This window comes from Neltuma alba, unplaced genomic scaffold (assembly GCF_004799145.2).
Source record: "Neltuma alba isolate B1F8T4 unplaced genomic scaffold, ASM479914v2 tig00012823_pilon, whole genome shotgun sequence".
NCBI classification, from domain to species: domain Eukaryota; kingdom Viridiplantae; phylum Streptophyta; class Magnoliopsida; order Fabales; family Fabaceae; genus Neltuma; species Neltuma alba.
Window position 1 is genome coordinate 1 of NW_021637215.1, and position 22012 is coordinate 22012.

The 22012-nt window shown below is 35.3% G+C and overlaps 3 protein-coding genes across 3 annotated transcripts; 1 reads left to right on the top strand and 2 right to left on the bottom strand.

Moving 5' to 3' along the window:
* The first annotated feature begins 1888 nt into the window (after positions 1-1888).
* On the top strand, positions 1889-4376 carry LOC114731336 (uncharacterized). The gene is made up of 4 exons (XM_028918479.1): positions 1889-2213; positions 2922-3069; positions 3989-4059; positions 4155-4376. Exons 1-4 carry the CDS (start codon positions 1986-1988, stop codon positions 4374-4376), a joined length of 669 nt encoding a protein of 222 aa, XP_028774312.1. The 5' UTR covers positions 1889-1985.
* A 2289-nt stretch (positions 4377-6665) lies between these two features.
* On the bottom strand, positions 6666-10497 carry LOC114731333 (adenylyl-sulfate kinase 3-like). Its single transcript, XM_028918476.1, has 7 exons — positions 10313-10497; positions 9504-9644; positions 7955-8104; positions 7733-7851; positions 7508-7592; positions 7329-7375; positions 6666-6861 (listed from the first exon to the last, which is right to left on the bottom strand). Exons 1-7 carry the CDS (start codon positions 10464-10466, stop codon positions 6763-6765), a joined length of 795 nt encoding a protein of 264 aa, XP_028774309.1. The 5' UTR covers positions 10467-10497; the 3' UTR covers positions 6666-6762.
* A 6244-nt stretch (positions 10498-16741) lies between these two features.
* Positions 16742-20497, bottom strand: LOC114731335 (BTB/POZ domain-containing protein At3g49900). The gene is made up of 4 exons (XM_028918478.1): positions 20212-20497; positions 20001-20070; positions 18485-19006; positions 16742-17678 (listed from the first exon to the last, which is right to left on the bottom strand). The coding sequence occupies exons 1-4, from the start codon at positions 20352-20354 to the stop codon at positions 16947-16949; spliced, it is 1467 nt and encodes a 488-aa protein (XP_028774311.1). The 5' UTR covers positions 20355-20497; the 3' UTR covers positions 16742-16946.
* Positions 20498-22012: the final 1515 nt, after the last annotated feature.

Below are 22012 nucleotides of genomic sequence, written 5' to 3' on the forward strand. Positions count from 1 at the left end.
TTTAGAAAAAATGTGTCACATTTCTTATAATACCTAACTTATATCTAACTTTCTTAATCTAATCAACTTAATTACAATGAATCTTATATTAAAGATCGGATGAATATATATATAGTTTCCATGAGAGAACTTCTAACACTTTGTGACAGCCCTTCTAAACAATCAAAACAAATCAAATTCTTCAACAAATTTTAATTTAACACCAGCAATGCAAGTCATGATCTATCTGTCAGTAGTCTTTTTCTTTAGATCATACCAGCACGTTTCGTCTTCATGGTAAACTCTACAATTTTTTTTTTTCCCAAAAAAAAGTTTCTGTTGAGGTACCAACAAGAGGTAGCAGTAACTAACAAACTAATTTATGATCCGGTGAGTATTCAAAATCTGAATATGCCAAGCCAGAGATTTGTGGCAACAAAGAATTTTAAAATGTCCCCGGATAGATGAGTAAGAACACAATGGTTTTTCGCGCAAATACGTTTCAAGTATAAACATCTGGCGTTCTTTAACCTGTTGTTGTGGCCTGTGAAAAGACATATACCCCATCTCCTTATTGTAAGGATTTCCTTTATACCTTTTTCCATTTGGCATCCTAACTAAGGGTGTGTTTGGATGAAACCAAACCGTGGTTTGGAAAAGTGATTCTGGAAAATAGATTTTGGGGAGAATAGATTCTGTGAAGAATAGATTTTGTAAAAAAGTGATTCTGAGAAGTGAGAGTGTTTGGATAGTTGTTATCAGAAGCACTTTTTATATATACAAATTACTAAAAAAAGACATAAGTTAATGTGATAATTACAGAAAAATAGATTTTATGATATATTTTAATTTGAAGGAATAAAATTGTTAATAATATATTTTTTACCAACATAATTAATAATACCTAAATAATATAATTAATAAATAATTAATATGTATATATATTTATAAAATATAATATAAATATGTTTATAAAAACAAACAAGATAATATATCCTATAGGCTCTCACTCTCCCTTTTTTCTCCAAAAGCAAAAAAATTTTGCTTTTTTCAAACCATGGTTTTGGAGCCAAAACCATGGTTTTGACCCAAAACCATGGTTTTGGTTTTGGGTGGGTTTGGGTGACTTAATCTCCAAACCATGGTTTGGGTCCCCAAACCATGGTTTGGGGTGGTCATCCAACACTCCTAACTATGAAACTCTACAATCTAACTTTTTCAACTTTCGTTTTAAAAAGAAAAAAGTCAATGTGAATTTATAAATATAACTTGAGGAAAATTTTCTCCCTTTGGCCAAAGCAAAAGATATGCCCTTTTCCAGTATTCAAAAAATATGCTTTGTGACCAATGGAGCTTAAATCTAGTAGAGGAGATTGGGTCCTCATAATGTGACAAATCAAAATTTAAATTTTCATATAAAGAAGTGTTCATATTTAATGCTGGATAGTAATTTGAACTGAATTACCTCTCACGTAAAGATAACTGCATTTAGAAAAAAAAAGATATGCTTTGTATTAAAAAAAGAATGAACAAAAGATATGCTTGAAACATGAGTCAACCGTCAACACCATGTGTTCTCCCTCCGGCGGGTCGTTCCTGTCACTTTTTTTAGGGGGAAAACAGTCAGAACCTTTTTTTTTTTTGTTTTACAAGAATTGTGTTTTTCTATTAAAAAACTCAGGATTATAGTTGCTGAAATTGTATCTATATGGGTATTTGGGCCTGGACTCAAATGAGATATATGAGGCCCAGAATCGTAACAAACAGAAGAATGGTCTCATTCACAGAATGGAAAAAGTATTGGGCCCATAGAGTCGTAGCCCTAAAAAAACACGCCTTTTTCTTGAGTTTCAGAAACGTTGTGCCACCACCTCATCTTTCAATTGCAAGTGAATTTTGAATCAAAATACAAAGTTGCCAAACAGAATCCTAACTGAGGGGTTTATGGCTGACACTGAAGGTGGAATTGAAATCTTGAAATAGTTACATAAAAAGCAGAGATTTTAATGGGGGAACCCGGTAATGGCTACGACAGCAGCAGTGGGGAGGAAGATGGAGATGCCAGGTGGAGGGCTGCCATCGAATCCGTCGCCGGAACTACCAGCTACATCTCTTCTTTCATGAATGGCTCTTCCTCTGCCTCCAAGGAAAAGTCGCGAGCCAAACCCAGTGATGACGACGACGATGGACAGCGGAAACCCAAAACCCAGCAGATGAAGCACTACCAAGTCAAGGTCAGTGTTCTCTATGCTTCCTATTTTCTGCTTATTGGTATCTGTACCTGTTTGGTTGATGTTGATAGTGGACCATTGTTAACGCTAAAACAAGCTCGAAGTGATTAAGTTTCAAATCAAAAGGTATATAAAAAATCACACACGAATTGGACCTTTTCCCTTTTGGCTGATTAGTTGTCCCCTTAGTCTGTAGAATGTAGGTTAGTTGGTTATTCGAGCTCACTGTTGTTATGTGAAATTTAGTTTATGGTGATTGGTTTATACTTATATCTGCACATCAAGAACAATGTGCGGCAAGTCTGCTCTAGACTGTTGTTCATTAATGGATTTGTCTCGTCGATCTTGGAAATTTATTTTTAGCCAATCTCAATGTCATCTAGTCAACTATGGATATAGGAAGATTCATGCTGTTTGTATAGTTTAGTGATTTTTAGATCACCTAATTCATCTTTTCTCTGGAACAATATGTAGTAATGGAATTCATATCACTTACGTATTGTGGGTCTTTATATAAAAAGCTAGAATTCTTATCACCCCCCGGGGGGGGGGAAGAAAAGCTAGAATTCTTCTTCCGTTTAGCTTATTTTGCTCCTCTACCTTTTGTCCCTCATTTTCCGATTTCTTGCTGATAGTTAGGTTCTGTATCTGCTATGCGAACTTCCTCCTTGCCTTGTCACAATGATTAATAGTTCTTGATGCTCTGGACAGGCACAAAGGCTTTTGGATGACATCATAGAAAACACATTAGAGATTGTAAAAGAGCCTATGCCCATCCTGGATGAGGATCCCAAGATCCAAGAAGGTGGCGTTCGCCTATTCAAACATGCTCAGCCAGGAATAGTGTTTGATCATGTAGGTAAGCAATTTTTGCAGCCACTTCTGGCTTTTTAAAGTCAAGCACTGAGATAATCACCATGTCTTGATACAAATGGTTGATTTTGGGTTGGGAGAGTTAGGATGGTTCTATTTTGGTAACATACTAATATTAGGGCTTTATCTAATGCTATTGGCGGTGCTCACCTGTTTGTGGTTAATGAAAATTTATAAAGAAAAAGGTTCTTTGTAAATTGTTATTTTGCGTCCTTGTCACATTTCTGAGATATGCAGTAGCAGCTCTCAGTTAAAGCAGTGGCTGATAGCATACTGCTGTCAAAAGGGCTTCCATTATAAACACTAATGACTATAACCTGGATCTGCCTACATCTCTCTTTCCTCTGTTCATTCTATTTTTCTTAAAATATGAAAAATTGAAGATTTTCTTCATTACCAATTTTGCATTACTTTGTAATAATACATGACTATAATGTTTACCCTACTCGGCCCCATAAGGGAATGTTGTGCAAGTCACTAGCTTCAGAACAGCATGCTTGCGGTCTCCCTTATAATACTAGGTCCGGCCAGCAGGTTATCGATGTGGCCATATGCTTGCGTCTATATTCATTAAGTTCATGCTACTTGCGAAGTGTCTATAGAAAAGCTATTGAAGCTGAATAAAATATTTTTTAAAAAAATGTAGTTGCAGGAAGTTCTCTTGTAATTATTAATTTGAGGAATTAAAAACGAAATCCGGATTGCTGCCAGATTGATTTTGACATTCTTGCCAGCTGATGCCATTCAAGTACTCTAATGATCTAAATAAGATTCTGCTTTTCTTTTCTCCTGATTAACCAGAAACTTACAGAAATGTTAAAATATTATGTACTTCTAATATCTTGCCCGAGATATCACCAGGTTACATTTGTATATGTGGGTGAAGGTTGTGTATATGCCTGCAGATGAGCCCGAGCCACCAAGAAAAAGACCTAGAATACTTCCTGGAGAGGATATTGATGAGAAATCAAAGAAGGTCTTTCACTCTATCTCTAGAATCTATATCCTAGTCCTTATTGTGTCTTAGTTATGCATAGCAATTTTCTTAATGATTACATGTTGTTTCGACAGTTTAAACGGCAGGTTCGCTCTGTTGCTGTCAATGGGAGAGATATTATGGCTTCAGCAGAAGATGCATATCAGAAGGCTTTGGCTAGACTAGAAGCTAGAGATGCGGCAGCAAAAGCTGCCGCCCAGAGAGAAAAGGAAAGAGTTGAAAATTTGAAAAAGGTTAGGGGAGAGAGATGGTTACCTTCCATGGCCCGGGACATGCAGCTTGGGTATAAACACTGACAGTGGCTTAGAGGAGATCTTCGGTGCTAATTCCTTCCGTGTTGGAGCTAATGTATTACAAGTGAAATAGAAGGATAAAGAATTGGAATGGTTCAAATTAGTGATGTGTTGAAGCTAATGAAATTAAACGAGGGACGTTGTATCAAAGGAATTAAATGAGGGACGTAATAAAATTGTTGCAAAAAATTATAATTCTTTCTAGCTGAAAATTTAATTGGATGAGGGTACTCTCTGTTTGAATTGGGAACTATCTTCCCGGGAACCCATTAGGTTTGTTTTCGCATTGTAAGCCCGCAAAGCTGCACATCAGCACAGGGTCCGCCTCTGAGGATGAGCGCTTGCCGCATCACTAAAAATGTTGCGGAGTCGCTCTTGTGACACAGTAGTATTTAGTTTGGGGATCTCTTTTCAACTTTATGTAAAGCTAGGAGGATTAACTTGGATAACGATGCAAAGAGTATGAAGCGGGATGAAAACTTCTTAAACTAACTAAAACTAAATTACTAACAAGAATTGTTCCAGTTTGCAAGGAGTTGACTTATAACTCACAAAGTCATAAGTTTAAATCTCGCTACAGATATGAAAATCTAGTTGATGGATGATTTGTAAGTATCTCTGTAAGTGCTTTATGAGTCTGGAGACATATCTTAATCATAATGAGCTTTTAGAACCTAATTCACTTAAATTTTTTTTTTACCAAAAAAATTAAGACTAAATTGAAAATTGATATATGCTATGGAATCAGATGATTAATTTTCTTTATAAGCTGTGAAATTTTGATTATCCATATTTTGGCGGGTCCGAGAGGAATTTCAACTTTTAAGTACATTACCAGCTAAATTACTAGTCGACTGCTCTAATGTCAAATAATACGGTGATGCTTAGGTTCACCAGGTGGCTAATATAAAATAGAAAGTTGAATTATGTACAAATTTAATGCAAAGTACCTGTAATATTTTCTATGGCCAAACTGAATTAATTAATTAATTGCAATGTATTGGGAAAACATTTTTTTTTTTCACTGGAATTTGGATGAGAGGCATCCGTTGTTAGGTGTCAAGCAGACGCAATGACTAAAATGCAGCTTCTATTCGGGTAAATGCAGCATATGTCTTAGGTGGAGAACGTGAAGGGGCGGTAACTGCATTTCGAATTTGACGTTGGAATAAGATAGAAAAGAGGAAGCATCGCGGAAGCAACCTAATCTATCTTTATTGGGGAGGACACTGAGCAACAATAATTCTCGAGTTAGAAGCAGCCAAAAGCAAGCATGGGAGGGCCCTTATTTTTATTCACCTACACTCAAGTGTCCTCAGCATTTAGTGAGAGTGGGAGAAAGATGGCGCATGTGTTGGCAGTGATGGTGCATTACGTTGGTTACTTTGTGAGAACCATTTGGGGTCTGCAAGAGCGGCGTTTTGCCTCCACCTTCGACGCTGTGAGCTCCGCCGCCATATCCATCAGCATCACATTTGTGCTCTGCCTCTTCTCCATCAGTCATTCTCGACCAGGAGGTGCGATGGTCTTTGCCTCTTCCTGATCTCCTGTACCTCTCCTTCATCTGGTTTCATAATCAAATTTGGGTCACTCGTGTATTGGCTCTTTTTTCCCTTTTAATAGCCAATAGTGGGTTATTTTGAGAATCGACATCCCTGAATTTTATTACTCCGCTCAGAGATATCTTTGATATAGATTCATATTGTGTTCTTTTTATTCCTTCATCATCAAGTATCATTTTCACCGGGTTACGTTCGTCTCCAGTTTGATTAACTGGGGACTCGAATAAATTGCTGTAGTTATGGAAAGAAAGGAGGGTAAAGCATGATGACATAGAAATTTGCTTTGCTCCTGAGGTTTATGATGCCAATCCATCACAGAAGGTGGTTACACATGAGATAAATCATTCAGCAATCCGTTAGGATATTCGCTTGGACGGTACAAGACAACCATCTAAATTTATACACAAGTTCTTCGTGGTTGTTATCAGGTTCCATAATAATACAATACATGAAAGAGCTTTATTTAAAGAGGCGACCACACATTGAAGTTTTAAAAGCAGGAGAGAGAGAAATCATGCAGAATTCTTTATTTAAAGTCGTGCTACACATTTGAAGTCACGTCTCCCGTCGAACCACATCATATGTTCGCAAGCTTTTAGAGAGTCATTCAAGGGTCGCGTCACGGTATTTGAGAAGTAATTAATTAATATCCCTGGCGTACGACCCCTTCATCCCTCTATGGATAAACTAATCGCAGAAAACCAATCCTTTGTAATGAATAGAAGCAGACTTGCGGGAAACAGTTATTTCCTTGCAGCTAGCTTTATTGCTGCAGTCAATATTACAAATAAATATTATGACAGTAACAAACAAGAAAGGAAGGCCCCTTAGGCCCGCAGGTAACCATTGTCCTCCAAATATGCTATCACTCTTTCTGCCATGTCCCCCGGAGAAGCACAGTCACTTCCTTTCTGCTGTAATACTATCTGCAACATTGAGCAGACATACATTCAGTTTTTATAAAGAAAACAGGAAAGAATGAAACAGGGGAAGAAAGCAAAACACCTGCAATTCAACTAGAGAAGAACGCTTAGACTTTTCAAGAGAAAACTAGACGCAAAATAGGCTTACAATTTATGTGATACTAAGTTCGGGCCCTGTTGCCTTGCATTTTAGATCAGACCACCCAAGAGAAGGAAAAGAAATTACAGAATGAAAGACTCCGCCAAAGCCAGGACTAATCAGTAACTCTCTTGTCAAAATTAAAACCCGAGCAAACAAAACAAAATCTTTGAATTATGGATATTCATAGTATCCATCTATCATCTCACTCATCCTTAATAAAGCTGACCCTAAGCTAAGAGAATATAATCTTTGAATTTTAGGACTGTAGTATCTATTCATTATTTCTCTTGAACAAAACTGACATATGCTCATTGTACCAAATACGCACCTCACAACTAGATGGTGGTTCATATGGATCGTCTATTCCTGTGAAACCTGCAAATGAGAACTGATACTCTATAACTTCAATAAGCAGAGAAATGCAGAAGAAAGAAAACTAATAACGCATTTTATTGGAGCTAACACGGCCAAATGACACAATCATAAGGATGCATAACACCAAAATACCTTTTATCTTCCCAGCTCGGGCAAGCTTGTAGAGTCCCTTTGGGTCCCTTGATTCACACAAGTCTAGGGGCGCATCTAAGAAAACCTAGAGCATAAGAACATTGTCGGTAGAAGCATGAAGAACATCTTCTCTTGTTCAACAATCTTGCTTTTCCCGTCATGTTAGAAATGCAAAGCTTCGTGCGTTTATTATTTTATTGACTATCAAAACAAAAAGGCATATACCTCAATAAAATCTCCCTTCGAAAGTAGTGCTCGGCAAGCATCCCTATCCTTTCGGTACGGAGATATTAAACTCGTAATGCAAATAACACCAGCATCTGCAAGGAGTTTTGCTACCTCACCTGAAAATTATTAAATCATGATGGCTGAAAATTTTAAAAATAAAAATGAAATAGTTTAAGGGCCAAGCACAAAATATATGGATGCATATATAAAGTAACTGACCAATCCTTCGTATGTTTTCTGAACGATCTTCAGCTCTAAAACTAAGATCTTTGTTTAGACCATGCCGAACATTATCCCCATCAAGTATATAAGCCAGTTTTCCTCTGGAGTGCAAATTTTGACTCAAAACACAGGCTAGAGTGCTTTTCCCTAAAATCAATGTTTGTGTTTGATGAATTAAAGAGAGAATAACGGTTTATAGAAGAATGAAAGTTACAGAAATATCTCAGGAAAGGCATCATTAAACAGAATTACACCTCTCGCCAATTCAGGTGTGTTATATATGCATCCTCATAGCTGAAGAAATGAAAGAGCATGTATTCATTTTCTTCATCATTTGTATATATTCTACAGCAAGGACAACCATTACTGATAGTATACCGAAGAACTGCTTCAGCAAAGTTCATGCTTCAATAACTTTTTACTTCTTCAAATTATGTCATAGAACAATTTCAAACATCTTTATATTTTAATTTTCTAGCCAACACAGAAAGATACTGTTAGCTGCTCAGAGGCCAAGCTGTTGAATAGGTTAACATACCTCAAAACAACAGTAAGCTTGGTCTGACAGTAATACACGTGATATTATACTTTAACATTGTAATTGAAACATTGCAAACACAAATTCGCCTGGATTGTTAATTTCGACAACCTCATACTGACTTTGAACCTGAACAGAAACATAGGTCTTGTTTGGAACAATGACAGACAGAAATTAGAAATTTGGACAATGGCAATTAAAGCTGTAAAATTTGTTAGTATTTTGAGTGTCAGTATATAGTCCACCTATAAAAGATATAACAGGCCACTGATGGATAAATAATACAATCACTTCCTTTGCTGGGTTTATAAATTTTCTTGGATAAGTGCTTTCCCTTGTGCCCATATGCATTTGTCATCATCATATAAAACAATAGTCTCAAAGACTGTACTCTGTCCAACACAATATCAATATTTACTTGGACAGTTGAGGGAAATTAGTGTGCTCCATCATCCTTTTTATCGGGCAAAAAGTGCGGTAAGGAGGAAACAAGAACCCAGTTCAGTTTATAAAATTAACTGTTATAAAGAGCGATCATAAGACAAAAATAAATAGTCCCTGTTTCTTCCTATGCGTAGATGTAAAGCAATAGACAACATGCGAAAATCATGACACCATTACAACAAAATGAATTAAACTACTTTATAATCTTGAGGAATATGAAATGAGAAAAAAATGGAACCACAACCTATTTCTTGTACACAAGTTGTGCCTTTAGATCCGGTTAAGATCGATGGACTTCATCCATTCTGAATCTCAATTTGTTTCTAATTGATATAGCGTTTGGCGAGTGGATGTTTTCATTTCTCAAACATTAGGAAACCTACTAAAATGACAGATACGGGTTTTGAATATGGAAAAAGTTATCATCGTGTTGATTCGCTTATATATACAGAAGAAGCTTTTTAATTTTCCTTATAAATCTTTTACCCAAACATCATTTAAATACTGGCTCAAGTGCTCAGGAAATTGAGATCGCCAGCCCTCAACTAAATTTATTTCACAAACCTGATCCACTAAGACCAGTTAACCAAATGACACAGCCTTTTTGCTGAAGTAGCCTTTGTCTATCATGTTTCTGAACTGGAGTTCCATGCCACAAAATGTTTGTCGATTTCCCTATATTTGACATCTGGCCGATATTATTACCTGTGTAGATAATAATTTGTAGAATTAGAACCCTAATAATTACGGTCATGTATTTGATCGCTAATAGAGAAGTCAAGGGCGAGTGAGCAGTGTTTATCAGATGCCCAGAAATTAGTCTAACGAATCTCAGTATCAATTTGAAAAGACAAAAAATCAGAGACAAAGTCTTCTTGATATAACTAGAAGAAGACTCAGATCATTCGAGAGCAACAAGATGAGCGAGAAAAGGAAACAATACAAATGGAAACAAAATTCCATATAACACTTGCTGTTGCCTTTATTTACTTTGTTTCTTCGAGAATCTTCCTGGATAGCTTTTTCATGATCTTTAAACTCGAGTTTCACCTTGCATTAGGTCTTCCGTCTTTGTTTGACGTTAATCGGAACAACATTACGAGAAGGCTACTGTGTTTTTTTTTTTTTTTTTTTAATTTCCTATGAACCACTCATGAGTCAATACTCTTTGCCATTGTGGCTGACCTCATGCAAACACCGCGGCTAAAGTTATGACAAATATGGTTGAAATTTCTAACTCAAAAATTACTGGCCAGCTATCTTTCCCATAGAGGGGAAGAACAGTAAAGAACAAGAAAAGCATCACAGAAAAAGCAGGCATCCAGGTGTTAGAGAAGTTCAACTTCAGAAAAGAAGTATCTAAAAGTTAGTACCAGAATATTCAGCACAATCATTAACCAAAGACGCGCCAGAGTCATTCTCCGCTTTAATCGGCTTGAAGATGTTTGACCTCACGCTGTTACCATACATGCTCAAACTTCTACGACTGTGATCTAATCCGATCACATTGATTCCAAAAAGCTTCATAAACCCTAACGTCTCAGCCGTAGAATGCGGGCACGTCACAGACGTTCTACATTCGCCATTTATCTGTAATAATCCGCAATAACAAAGTGGTCGGAGAGCTAGAATGGTGCTCATCTTCACCGAAGAAGAACAATTCGGTGGTAAAATCGCGATGCCGCTGAAGATTTGAAGAAAGGAGAGAATTTAGGAAGAAGACCAAGTGAAGGCGGTGTGTAACGGTTTTCTGTTACAGATGGAAGCTGCTCAGGCCGCCTGGTCGGCATGCGATTGGGTTCAAAATTGGAGTCCCAAGATTGATTCAGAAATTTTTTAATCTTTTGCTAATTAGTGATGGACCATCGGAGAGAAAATTAATGACATTCACGTCACCAAAAGGATATCTGTAATGCGATCCTTGCTCATCACATTCACTTCTCGATCGACTATACAGTTTTAGGAGATCAATCCCAAATGGTTTTTGCCACGTGTACTCAACTAGGCTTCGTATTCATCTGACCATGAAATTTATTAATTTGGGATACATGGATATTGCGTCTTGACTCAGACCCACACAGAATCACTATTACGGGATTTTCCCCTCACTTCTGAAGAATAGAAAATTCGGTAAACCAACGGAGTTTACAATACTTTATATTCCCTCGCACTATATATTTAGTTAGTTAACTAGATTAAAAAGTTGAGAGAAAATAATAAATAAAGACCTCCCAATACATAAAGTTACTATTTGGGACTTTCAATTTGAAAAATAACAAATAACGATCCGGTTTTATATTATAAATATGAAATTTTGGTGAAATGTCTGAAATGCTCCTCAGCTAAGTTGTGATTTGGTGTACTGAAGTTGTCATTCGTTAAAATGAACTTGTCATTTCCATAATCAACTTGTCATTTGAAGTATACCTGAGTTGTGATTTCAGACATTTTACCAAAATTTTATATTTGCAATATGAGATCGGGTTTTTGTTTACCATTTTCCAAATTGAAAGTCCCAAATAGCAATTTCACATGTTGAGGATCTTTATTTGCCATTTTTTCAAAAGTTTATTAAATTAATTATTTATAATAATTTATTTTTGTTAACTATATGTATTAATTAGAATTACTATTTGATTAAACATTTATATGTGTAGCTGAACTACTTTGAAAAAAGTTAATAAATGTAAAAAAATAAAATCAATTAGAATTTTATATTTAAAATTAAATTAAATAAAAACTACTTCATACATCAGAATATATAAAAATAGGAGGTAGCATATTTAATGCATGATCCGTGTATATTGTCCTTTTCATCGATAATGCGCCCAATTCCGGTGCCAGTCCATTCAAGGCTCCGATAGCACGACAACTTGGCAGTTCTGTGCCAACGTTTATTACATTGTTCATTGCACCGGGGATAAAAGTTAAATAATTAATCTATGAAGACAAAAACATAAAATAAAATTAATAAATATGTTATTAATTTAAATTTTAAAAAGATTTATTATCTAGTGGACTCTAATAACTCGTTTTGTATGAGGAAACTATGAGTGCATCATGAAGGGAAAAAACGTGTGATTAAAGAGAGTATGGTTTTAAAAAAAAAAAAAGGTGAGAGATATTTTTGCCTTTTTATTTATTTTTCCCCTAAAATTGCTATACTTAGAATTAGGTTGATTGATATAAAATAATGCAACCAAGTTGATTGATTTGGAATTATTGTCAATTAATAACGTGTGAGTCCACTTATGAGCCTATTTGGTTTGAGAGAAAGGAGAGAAGGTAGGGTAGAAGGAATGGTGAGGTTTTAACCTTACTTCATTTGATTTGACTAAAAAAAAAAGAGAGAAAAAATATTTAATGACCTCTTATTTAATTCAAGAGAGAAAGGAGAGGAATAGTAATAATTAATTTATCATTTTATTTTTACATATTATTTATATATTATATAATTAATGTACATTTTAATTCAAATTACATAATTCAATGAAAATTCATTCTGTCATGTTAATAATATGTGTATTAAGATATTGATACAGTGATATATTAATATTGTCAGATGTGTATAAAAAATTGATACATTATATTTTTAAATTTCTAAAGCTTCCGCTGCCTTCATTTTGTTCTCATCTTCCTTAAAAAAACACAAATCTATAAAGATTAACATTTTCTTTATCAATGTAGTCATTTTTTAAAACTTTTTATCAAAGCATCCAGAAATCTTTTCAAATCAATTATAGTGTTTTAATTGAACATCTGAAAACAACCAAACATCTAAGCAAAATGTGGAGGAAGGGGGTTGTAAGTGAAGGTTATGACAGGCCAATAACGGATGGGTATCAAAGGGAATGGTTGGATTTGATTTTCTCTTTTTAATCTCTAAGAACATTATTAGAATATTACATACTCCTCTGATCCTAAATATAAAACCCTTATATATTTAGTGCAAAAATTTTATATTTAGACTCAGAAGAGTAAATCATTAGAATAAAATAGTCAATATATTTAGCTTCCCTCCAAAAACTCTTAGGGTGTGTTTGGATGAGGGATTTGGGAGGGAGGGAAGGGAAGGGGAGGGATTTTAATCATTTTCCCTTGTTTGGCAACACACAAATTTTAGGAGGGGAGGGAAATTTTTTAAAATTTCCCCTCCCCTCCCTCCCTAACCTCCCCTACAAAATTGGGAGGATTTGGAGGGAAAGGGCAATATTTTGTCATATTATGACCATTATACCCATATTTTGTCATGTTGTAACCATTATGTCTATATTTTGTCATGTTGTGACCATTATACCCACACCTTAAATAAAATAAGAGCAAAATTATCCATATTAAAATGTTTTTTCCCTCCCCTCCCCTCTTTTTTTATAAATCCAACAAGATAATATTAAAATCCTTCCACTCTCCTCCCCTCCCCTTCCTTCCATTAAAATCCCTCCCCTCCCCTTCCTTTCATTGAGCCAAACATACCCTTAATTTGAAGGGAAGCCAAATGAGAGTAGGGGAAGGAGGGAAGGGGAGATATTTACCTCTCTTCCAAAATTTCTAGCCAAATGATAGAAAGAGTTTATTTTCGTTTTCCTCTCCCACCCTCCTCTCTACCCAAACTCACCCATAATTTCGTCAAATGTAGCATAGAAAGATTTGCAAAATCCGAACTTGACCTACACTGTATATCGTAACGCAAAATAGGCGACACGTTGGTTGTAGGTTGCAGTTGAACCAAATGCAATCAAGGTTATTTAATACTCCGGGTCCTTCCTCTAATTTAAAAACTTAAGAAAGTTATTATTATTTTAATTAATTTGACTTGCTTACAAAATTAATATATAATACTCATAAGTATCTTAAAAAGATCATGTAATATTTGTTATAATTTAATAATTTAATAATTTGTTTAGCCTCTTAAAATTAGTTAACTTGTTCTGATATTAAGAAACAAAGGTAGTATTTATTTATTAATCCGCAATGGAGGGCTTATAGGAACCTAGGTTGAGTGCAATGTACGTGTACTATCGCCGGTCTTAATTGTGAAGGGAAGAAAAACTACTTGACAGGTATTAAGAACTCAGTTAAAATTAATTAGTCTGTGTTAGATTCAAAATTCTGGTGAGAAAAAAGTGTTAGGTACAAAACCTTTTTACTAACGTTAATTTGTGAGATGGTAGCTGTGTAATCTCCACGCTCTTTCTCTTGCCCCTCTGCGTCTTCGTTTCACTATCCTTTCCTCTCTCCCTCTGAGTTCGGACTCCGTCTTGCCATGTCCCCACTCTGCCAAGTGCTAACACCGTGCGAGGGGATCTTGGGCTTCGACTTATTGATCTGATGTTCATGGGCTTATTAGCTCGTTATCTCCCTGATTATGCTTTGCAATTTATTTGTCTCAGCCCAGTTGTATTTATGTGTACACATATTTCCAGATATCAAATGAAAGAGGAGGGCATCCCATGTTGTCTTGTAGCTTTGTCAACTGTTAACACAAGTTAACATAACTTAATATTCATATTTATATTTAGTATATAACAGTATTTTGAATAAAATTATGTTTAATAGAAAAATACTTGTGCTAAAGAAAAAACAGTGAACATGAGTTGTAGTTTTAGAGCTTATAATGTTTAGTCTAAGTAGTATGAAACTAAGAATCATCAATCATTAACTATATTCTTAAAAAACTTATGATACCTTATTCGTTTAAAAATGAATAGGATATGATATTATGGGATCAAATATATTTAATTAATGAGATTTTGAATAATATTTTAATTAGAATTTGGGTATATTGAATTAAATGGGGAGCATCATTATTAAACAAGATTTTACTTGAAGGCTCAAATGAAGAAATTCATAATTAATTTTGAATTTGAATAATATGTTAATTAGGATTTGAATGTATTGAATTAAAAGGGGATTATTATAAATAAATAGTACTCCTCCGGTCCTTAATATAAGACCCATTTAACTAATTTGATTAGATTAAGGAAGTTAGGTAAGTTAGTTAATTATAAGAAAAGTGACACATTTTTCCTAAAACATCATAATCATCTTTCTTAATACCCCCTCTCCCTCTTCCACTTGATTATGGTTGAGAGAGCATCCATAAGGGTAATTTAGAGAAAACTGATAAATATGAGAAATGGGTCTTATATTTAGGACCAAAATCAACTCAACAATTGGGTCCTATATTAAGGACCGGAGGAGTATGTTACTTGGGGTTTAAATAGAGAAACAATTAATTAATTTTAAATTTTCATATGTTCTCCCAAATTTCACATCTCTAATTCAAATCCTATTTGAATGAATAAAAAAAAAAATCATACTCCTAGACCAACAAGGATTAGGTCTAATAGAAAAGGTCAGCCTCTCATAACATGATGAATCAATATTTAAATTCCCGTTAGAAGAGTTGCTCATATTTAGTGCCTAATAATGTTTCGAATAGAATTGCTTCTAATAGGAGAATACCTATATTTTAGCAAAAAAAAAAACATACTTCTATAAAAAGTGAATTTTGAACTAACTTAAATAACAAAATATATTAGAATTTAAAATTAATAAAATATTTTAAACCGTGCATCGCGTAGGAAATTTTTTTTTTTTTGTACTTTGACTCATAATTTATGAGGTCCTAATATCAAATCCCAGTTTTAATGTGAAAATCCTAGTAAAAATAATTCATTACTAATGTGAAAATTTTATTAGTAGAATATCGGTTAGTAATTTGGCAAGCGGTGATCTATAAATACCTTTGGCAATAGTTGTTTGAGGATTGAACGCACTAGCATTCCCTCACTCGAATGAAATACCTATCTTACTCACCTCAGTCTTGGAAATGAGTTGAGTTGATGAAGTCTAATGTATGCCAACTATAGAAAGCAGAGTGGGAAGTGCGTGTGAATAGGTGGGCATTCACTCGAGGCAACCATCAATTGATAAATGTAACACCTAGAGGTAGATTCGCACCCGCTTGAGGTATCCCACCTTGGTCGCTACGTTATTGCCAAGCCCAAAGCTCCGGCAGCCAGCCTTGGGCATTTCGCCTATGGCAACGTTAACTAGAAGCAGCCGCAATTTCAAGGCTACGTTGCTTCATTATTCATGAAGCACAATCAGCCGAGATCAGTACCATATACTTACCACTACTCTTTTCAGTCCTTTAAATGAGAAGGAGCGTGTATTTTTTTAATTATTTCTCTCTTATCATATTTTTTTTAAGTATATTTTTATTTTTTCTCTTATTTATTATAATAGCATATTTGAAAACAAAAGTATATTTATAACATATTTATTGTTTTTAATTAATGTTTACTAATTATTCGTTATCTATGAATTAATTATTTGAAGTTTATGATAATAACCGGGGGGAGTATAATACAATTTAGATCATTCAAAATTTGACCTGGGTGGTTTAGATTTAAAAATTTTAATATGTAAATTTTTCAATAATAATTTATTTTTGAAAGAAATGTTTATTTTTAGTTTAAATTCTGTATCTATTAAAACAAAAAATTAATTTAAAAATATAAAACAATTAAATTCAATCTAAATTATTTAAAATCGATTTGAATAGACTCATTGTTGTGATTGAGCATGAATATGCTCCCAAACTAACTATAAACTAGTATTCCGGTCCTAAATATAAAATCTATTTTATATTTATTATAAAAGAAGTTTTATATTTAAAATCAGAAGGAATATTTGAACAAATTATACTAGTATTTAACAAATGCTACTTCATTCACAGGTGCAACAGTATCTGAAGCTAAAAAGACTCCATTAGCGTCATCCATGACATCAACGACTACCAAAGAGCCCGACGAGAAGAAAACATTCTAATAATGAAAAGAATGTGGAATTGACACAGAAAAAGGCGGCTTTTAATAGAAATATTTTGTAGAAAACCAGAAAACGATCAATCAGACGACGGATTTAACCGAACAACATCACTCCAAGTTCTCTATGTACAGCTTCGTCATCTGTGTTTCCTCTGTGTTCTTCCTGTCCAATTCAATTCGACGACGCAGAAGTTGATACCCGAAACGCATTCTTCAGTCCCTTTATCAGCCTCTGCCGAAAAGTCTTGTTCACTTTCGGAGTTCCATTATTAAACTCGCTTGATTCTTCATACAAACACGTCGACCTCTCAACTTCAGGAATCCCCATTATTCTGCTATCAAACCGAAAACTCGACGATGAAACCGACCCTCTTTCTCCTCTTTCTATTTTATTTCCATTCTCAAACGGCACATAATGAAAACTCTTCGGACGTTCGGAGTTCAACACTTTGCTCCGTCTCTCCGGCTGATCGGCCTGAGTACTCTCCAGCAAGATTTGCTTCATTCCCCGAAGCTCCTTCTCCAGGCTCTGAATACGAGAGCTCGTGGACTCCATGGCTGCCCTGAGGTGAGCAGAATGGCGAATAACCGCTTCTCGGTGCAGATACTCGCCGAGTGTGGTGGAGTTTCGGGCCTCTGGTAATTCGGAACCATGATGTCGGTGCGCCGTGACATTGGTGGCGGCGGCGGCGGCAGCCGTGTGGAGGTGAGAAACTGCGGCGGCGGACACGATGGAACTGCGAGTGTTCAGCTGCTCAACTAACATAGCCCGGATGATGAACCTCAAAGGCATCCTAGGGTTTTGAACACATTCAACAAGCGTCCGAGGTGAGAGCTTTGTGCAGTCTATACAATTGCATATCTCAGCCTTCTGTTCTTCTGCTATTTTACCAAACTTGTTTTCCTTGACCAACACAACCGATAAACAGTAAATACAATAGTCAAAGGTCTAAATCATTAATTAATTATTAGGCGTCCGTAATTTTAAAAACCTTTGATATGATTATTGTACGCATACACACACTTTCTTAATATCAATTTGTGGATAAAAAAAAATTAACCTAATATGTCACAATACGAAGTGGGATCCACTTTAACATTTTTGTTGTTGTTATAACTATATATATATATATATATAATATACAGTATATTTGAATTGATGGCAACATTTTGTCGAAATCATCAACTAATTTATAATAACAAGTATCTAACAACAACCGAATTAATTTTGGGAAAAATTGTACATGCGTTCGAGTCAAGAAAATTAAATTTGGAAGGTCCCATGGAAATCATTGTTTCTTAGAAATTTGATTTATAAATATGTAAGTTTGACTTAAAAACATAAACTACGCTAAATTCAACTCGTGAATGACGCATTGGTTAAATATATAAGTTTGATTTCTAAGTTCTAAATATATAGATAATTTTTCCTTAATTTTTTAGCTATGAAAGTTTAATCATAAATTATAAACAATTATAGAGATTGAGTTAAAAATTATTTACACTCAGGCATTTGAAACCGAATAGATAATGAAATGACCTGAAATAAAAAAAACATTTAGGTATTTAATAAATGACGATTTACTCAAAATTTAAGCTTGTACTTATCATTTTTTTATTAAAAAAAATACTAACAAATTTTTTGATTATAACAATAGAGCACATTTTTTTCACCGGGGATGACGCTCCAACACGGGAGACGTGACGTACCTTGAGGTAAAGATCGACGATCTTGTAAAGGACGTCATGGTTTCTGAATCGTCTGCACATGGACTCGGCGACCACCAGAAAATCTTGAGGGTGCATCGCAACGACGTCGTTCAAACAAGTGTCGTCTTCGATATGCCCACCATCTGCTAAAATCAGTGCTTCAATACATCTGCTCACGAGAAACGCCGACGTTTCTGACTCCGGCAGCAGAGGCAAGCACGAACGAAGCACCATAGATGCGTACTCTTGGTTAATGGTAATCACTCCCCTGAAATACGCTTCCGTTACGTGACCCAGGTTCTCTCCGTCTATGCCCTTCGCTTCCGTCATGCCCAGCAACTCCGCCGCTGTCCTGAGGGCGGCGACATTGGAAGGCGTTACCTGAACGTCGGAGCTGTAACAGAACTCGGCGATCGACGTAAAGGTGTCCGCCGTTATGTTTAGCGGTGGAGAGAGAGTGAAGTCAGAGACCACTTCCGTTAAATGTCGTTTCAGATATGAGCTTCGTGATGTAAGACGCTCCTAAAAGACCCAGAAAGCGCAATTAGTGTTAGGGACATTAACAGCACAAAAGTGAAGCTCACATTTTTATGCATATTAAAGCAGTGCAGTGCCATATGCCCCTCCGTGTTGGTCTTTTACAAAAGCGAACAGCACTGAGATGAAACTGTTTGCCCAAAGGCCTTTTACTACTCTCTCAAAGTGATTAACTTTACAATCAGATGCCTAATCGCTGTAGGTTCCACTATAATTAAATATATGTGAAATTTCGCATGTGGGGTTCTGCATTGTCTTCTTTCAGGAGAGAATATATAAAAAGACAATTTTTGTTGTTGGCATTTGGCTATGAGAATGGAGACAATTGAGATCCCATATTGTGCCAATTGGGGAGAATTCTCAAGCTGCTCTTGCTTGAGATATACTCGTTAGGATCATACAAGGACAAGAATGAAGCCTAATCAGTTAGGCTCTGCCTCTGGCTTCAAAAAAATTAAACCACTAATCATGCCCGAATTTTCATAAAAGTTGAACTTTTTTCACTTGGGGTAGGTAGATTCAAGGACTTACTATTTTGTAGGCCACATCCCTAATAAAGAAGATTGATCCCACAGGAGGTAAATTGTTCATGTCAAATCCTAAATTGCCAAAAACCTGAAGCCAATTACAAACTCAGTGATCCAAGTTGCAATCTGGCCACTCATCATTCCATTCCAATAGGAGCTAATTATAGTTCAGCCAAACATGTTGAATGTTCGTATTTCCAGAACGCATCACACTGGGACTTCCTCTTTCAAAATTAAAATAACACTAAATGAACGTCAGATCATCTTACCAAAAAAAAGAATCGATAAAGCAATAGTTTTTTATTCAATTCAAATAGTAGCAGAAAGCCAAGCTAGATTATTGTTCAACTATCGTAGCAGGCTAAGACAGAGCAGAAACAGGGTATTCTCTGACTAACCCAACCTAATCAAACTCATTCAGTAAACGACAACAGTGGAGCCAATCAACAAACCTTGTGCAGACGAAAACATGATCCTTGTACTCGTATCAAGATGTCTGTTTCACGCCCAGTTGCCAAAGACCTATCATATGTTTGTAATAGAAAAGTATTATTAAAAAGAAAACAGAGGGTCCAACTGATCTTATGAGAACAATAGTTAAAGACAATTAAAAAATTCGGAGACCAAAACAGGGATAAGAAAGAAGAAGAAAAAAGAAATTACCAGGCCTCTACTCTGGAATGAAGGGGAGTGTGAGGAGAGAGAAGGGAAGGAGAAACAGAGGGTGAGGTTGAAGACGAGAACTCGCATTCTTCTTCGTAAATGGTCTCAACGACCCCTAAATTTCCCCAATTTCTCACCTGCATCTCTCTCTCTCTCTCACTGCAGAATCACACAGTTTTCAAAGATTTTTGAATGCTTCAAGGGATCGCCATTAGGGTTTTGGAGGTGGGGCGAGAAATGGTTTGCAGGAGTCATAAATTGGGTTTGGGAAGGGCATTAATGACATGCATGTGAAGGCTCATAAATGCCCGCCTCAATTGTTTCCCGTCACATATAATTTTTTTTTCAACGAAAATACTGTGTTTGGCAGGAGTGCTGTAACATTCGAGGGGCAAGAATATTAAGATTATCTGGGCCTGGGCGATCCCAGATCATCTATTCTCTGCAAATATTCTTCTTCATGAGCAGTAAAATTTCCTTGTGAAACCCAAATTAAAGAAATAAAATCTCCACGTCAAAGCATTGTAAGCGACTCATCGTGGACCTCCTGGCTTCCATTAGCCCTGGGTCACAATTTTCTTCCTCTCTTCTTCACTGCTGAAAATGAAAGCTGATTATGTACTTCGACCGTTTCTTAGGCTTATAATAACTGAAACAGACAGACGCATACGTCCATTAAGGAGGGTGTGGTTCCTCCATCAACATTAACTATTGTATTCAACTAGGTTAAATTCGGTAAGTTACATTTCTTTTGACTTTTATTGCAATTATCCTGATTTTATTTATTTTTACAATATGAATGGTCACCATCAATGAGCAAGGGGCTCGTAATTTGTAACTTTCATCCTAAATACTACCTTCAATCCGAATTATAAAAGCCAATTGACTAATTTGAGGAGATTAAAAAAGTAAGTTGAGGTAGTTATTTGTCTTAAATAAGTGTTATTTTTTCTAAAATATCCTCACTAATCAAGTGTACTGACTAGAATTATCATTATTAAAAGGGTTATTTTAAAAAAAATGTATAAATATGAGAGAAAAAGTGGATTAGGATTTTATATTTAGGACAAAAATAAAAGTCAAATATGACCTTATATTAAGGACTGGAGCTAGTATAAATTACTTGCAGGGAAAAATGTTTGCTATAAATATAAATTATTTATAAGATATTTAATGATATTTTTGTGATTTTATTCTTATTTGATTTTGATTTAGAAGTGAGAAAAAGAAGAGATTTGATAATGATTTGCAAATTTAGAAGGAAAAAAACTTTTAATAGAGGTAAATTTAAAATTTTTTTTTATCAATTTAATGCATTATTCAGAATAAGTTATGAGTGATTTAGAATAAGAATGAGAGTGGCACTTACTAAATCCAATTTAAATATTGTTGAATCTACATGATGTACATCTTTTATATTTACACAAAGTGGAACTTGATCAGTATTTAAACAGTTATGCTTCCTTCTTTGAGTTCGCTGAGCATTCCGACATCAGAAATTATGGGAAATTTCGCCTCAGCTCATCATTCCAACAGTGGCAAAGTGTCATTACTGCAGTTAAAATCGTGGAATCTTCACTTTTAAGCTATGGGAAATTTATCTGTTCTGTTTTGTAATGAAATAAACTCCAGAAATTGTTAAATGTGGAATTTTCACTTGAAGAGCAAATTGAAATTAGGCTTGACGAAGAAACAGAGGGCATACATGAAGGAAAAGCACTTCTTCTTGGTCATTATAAATGGAAGGGCTCAAAACCTTGTCTTCGTTCGTTGAATAACAGGCTTATAATAGTAGAGAATG

What these genes read in the sequence shown, in the direction of transcription:
- LOC114731336 (XM_028918479.1), top strand. Translation starts at nt 1,986, where the DNA reads ATGGGGGAACCCGGTAATGGCTACGACAGCAGCAGTGGGGAGGAAGAT. An exon ending in TGAAGCACTACCAAGTCAAG is followed by an intron (nt 2,214 to 2,921) that starts GTCAGTGTTCTC and finishes TGCTCTGGACAG; the next exon opens with GCACAAAGGCTTTTGGATGA. An exon ending in TTGATGAGAAATCAAAGAAG is followed by an intron (nt 4,060 to 4,154) that starts GTCTTTCACTCT and finishes TTGTTTCGACAG; the next exon opens with TTTAAACGGCAGGTTCGCTC.
- LOC114731333 (XM_028918476.1), bottom strand. Translation starts at nt 10,466, where the DNA reads ATGAAGCTTTTTGGAATCAATGTGATCGGATTAGATCACAGTCGTAGA. An exon ending in CGAAGGGAGATTTTATTGAG is followed by an intron (nt 7,593 to 7,732) that starts GTATATGCCTTT and finishes CTTATGCTCTAG; the next exon opens with GTTTTCTTAGATGCGCCCCT. An exon ending in CCGAGCTGGGAAGATAAAAG is followed by an intron (nt 7,376 to 7,507) that starts GTATTTTGGTGT and finishes TCTCATTTGCAG; the next exon opens with GTTTCACAGGAATAGACGAT.
- LOC114731335 (XM_028918478.1), bottom strand. Translation starts at nt 20,354, where the DNA reads ATGCAGGTGAGAAATTGGGGAAATTTAGGGGTCGTTGAGACCATTTAC. An exon ending in CATTCCAGAGTAGAGGCCTG is followed by an intron (nt 20,071 to 20,211) that starts GTAATTTCTTTT and finishes AACATATGATAG; the next exon opens with GTCTTTGGCAACTGGGCGTG. An exon ending in CATGTTTTCGTCTGCACAAG is followed by an intron (nt 19,007 to 20,000) that starts GTTTGTTGATTG and finishes TGGGTCTTTTAG; the next exon opens with GAGCGTCTTACATCACGAAG.